This window comes from Buceros rhinoceros, unplaced genomic scaffold, assembly GCF_000710305.1.
Source record: "Buceros rhinoceros silvestris isolate BGI_N320 unplaced genomic scaffold, ASM71030v1 scaffold23973, whole genome shotgun sequence".
In the NCBI taxonomy this organism is placed as follows: domain Eukaryota; kingdom Metazoa; phylum Chordata; class Aves; order Bucerotiformes; family Bucerotidae; genus Buceros; species Buceros rhinoceros.
This window is the reverse complement of record NW_010404547.1, coordinates 504-2,872: the sequence shown is the minus strand read 5'-3', so window position 1 is coordinate 2,872 and position 2,369 is coordinate 504. Positions and strand designations below refer to the sequence as shown.

Genomic DNA, 2,369 nt, shown 5'->3' with positions numbered 1-2,369 from the left:
TTGGGATGTCTCCAGAGCAGGAGACTCCACACCTTCTCTGGGCAGCCTGGGCCAGGGCTCCCTCACCCCCACAGCAAGGAATTTTCTCCTCATGGTCGTGTGGAACTTCCTGTGTTCCAGTTGGTGCCTGTTTCTCCTCGTCCTGTCGCTGGGCACCACTGGGCAGAGTCTGGCCCCTCCTCCTGACCCCCCTTTAGCTGTTGATCACATTGGTGAGGTCCCCTCTCAGGCTGCTCTTCTGCAGCTGAACAGCCCCAGGTCCCTCAGCCTCTCCTCGGCACAGAGATGCTCCAGAGATTAAGCCCTGCTTCTGCCCTCAATAAAATCCAAAATGAGTTTTGTTTAAACAGATGCAACCCCAGAAAACAAAACAGCCTCAGACCATCCTGCAACCGTCCCCAAATGACACCACTGCCCCCACCCATCGTTCACTTGACCCACCAGAAAGTCCAAAGCCCTCTTCTGCCAGCGCTCCTTTTTGGATGCCAACCCAGCGAGGCGACACTCGCCCCGTGTACAGCACCCGAGCGGAGGGAGCACCCGCCCCGGGGGATTTCTCCCATCGCATCTGGGGAAAAACAGAGGCTGGATCCATGCTTACACCCTACAGCAACGCAGCCACCGGGTGTGGTTGAGGGTCACATCCTTCACCCACCAAATCCCCTGCAGATGACCCGAGTGAGGCGATGCCACCACACCCCCGGGTCAGGCGGTTTGCAGCAATGCTTCCCCCTGCCTGGGGGACGGCTCAGGCAGCGTCTGGGAGAGGAGCGGGGAAACCACAGTCCAACCTACCGATCCCGGACACGCTGTCCCAGGCAATGGTCATGGCCAGGTGGGCCATCTTGGGCCCGACTCCGGGCAGCTGCACCAGCTCCTCCACGGTTCTCGGGATGTCACCCCCGTACTTCTGCTTCAGGATGGCTGTCGTCTGCTTGATGTACTTCACCTTGTTCTGGGAAACCGAGGGCAAAGGCAGAAAGTCCGAGCTGTCCTCAATGCAGGGAAAAGAGACAGACAGCTCGCAGAACAACACGCCCCGGAGGGACCCAAGTGGAAGTTACGCACTGCAGTTTGTGGAGGGGAGACACGGGGCTTTGATTTCTCCTCGAAAGCAAAACGCCGAGCCCTGGTTAGCTCTAACGTCCCCTGCACAACCAGGGGCTGCTGCAAACAACTCACTGTGGAAACAGATCACTGCAACTGGCGTAAAATACAACCCTTGGCCTGACTCTAGGCAAGGACCCCCACGGGCACAGCACGGCCCAGCACCGGCTGGCGCCGCACAGCTCCGGAGCAGGGCTGCTTCACAGCCACGCCCCCCTTCATCACCCGCCGCCGCGACCCTGCGCTCACCCTCCAGAATCCCACAGGGTAAATGATCTGCCCGAGCGTCGCATCATCCATCTGCAGAACGCTGTCAACCGTGAGGCCGTGCTGCCTCAGGCGCAGCATGGCAGCCGAGGTCACCTGGTCCTTGGTCTGGCTGGAGAGCATCAGCGACAGCAGAACTTGGTAGCGCATAACCTGGGGACAAGGAGCCGGTGAGACACCCCGAGATCTCCGAGAGGACAAACAGATTCTCTCCCATGCACCTTTCTGCAGGAACCTCCTTTATTTCTCTGTCCTGGAGACATCCAGAGTGGGACAAATCCAGGGGCCACACGGGGCTGAAGGAGGCTGGGGGCTGCTGTTACCTGGGGAGGTGCGCTGCTGTCGTAGCACTTCTCCACTCCCATCTCGTCAACGGGAGCATCTCTGCTCCTCCTCATCTCCCGGATGCGCTCGAGCTGCTGCCGCCAGTCCCGGGGCTCCCAGCGTGGTCTCTGGGGCTCAGAGGTCCCCTGCTCGGCACCATCCCCCTGCCCACACTCGTAGGCGATGGCGACACTCTTCCTCCTCCGGCTGCGCCTCGGGATGGCGGCTGTGCTGTGGGCCTGGCTTGCTGCAAAAGACGGGAGAGACAGCCCGGCCTGAGGCCAGCAGGAAGAAGCCTCGTCTCCCACCAGAGCCCAGTGCCAGCCTCACGTGCCAGCGGCCACCCAGAGAGACCCTGATAAGGGTTGGACTTGTCTACCCCATAGTCATGAGCCAGCCCTAACTGGAGCCAGCCCTGGGACATGGCATGGCTGGGAAGGACCTGGGGAACAGGTGACAGCAGCTGGGGACACATGTCACACTATGGGGATGTGTGTCCCAAACCTGCAGGAGGCTGCTGAAGCAGATTGGTGCTCGCCCAGTGCCACAGGCCAGACAGCTGCTGGGATGCTGCCACACAGAACCACAGGCTGGTTTGGTGTGACGGGACCTCTCAAGCTCACTCAGTCCCACCCCTGCAGGGAGCAGGGACATCTGCACCCAGAGCAGGG

At 60.8% G+C, this 2,369-nt stretch overlaps 1 protein-coding gene across 1 annotated transcript; it reads right to left on the bottom strand.

Annotated features, from left to right (window-relative positions):
• Positions 1-742: 742 nt before the first annotated feature.
• On the bottom strand, positions 743-1,945 carry NTHL1 (nth endonuclease III-like 1 (E. coli); the record flags this gene model as incomplete). The annotated part of the gene is made up of 3 exons (XM_010133427.1): positions 743-955; positions 1,357-1,527; positions 1,698-1,945. Coding segments are annotated over 3 exons (626 nt in total), but the record flags the coding sequence as incomplete, so codon positions are not given.
• Between the last annotated feature and the right edge of the window lie 424 nt (positions 1,946-2,369).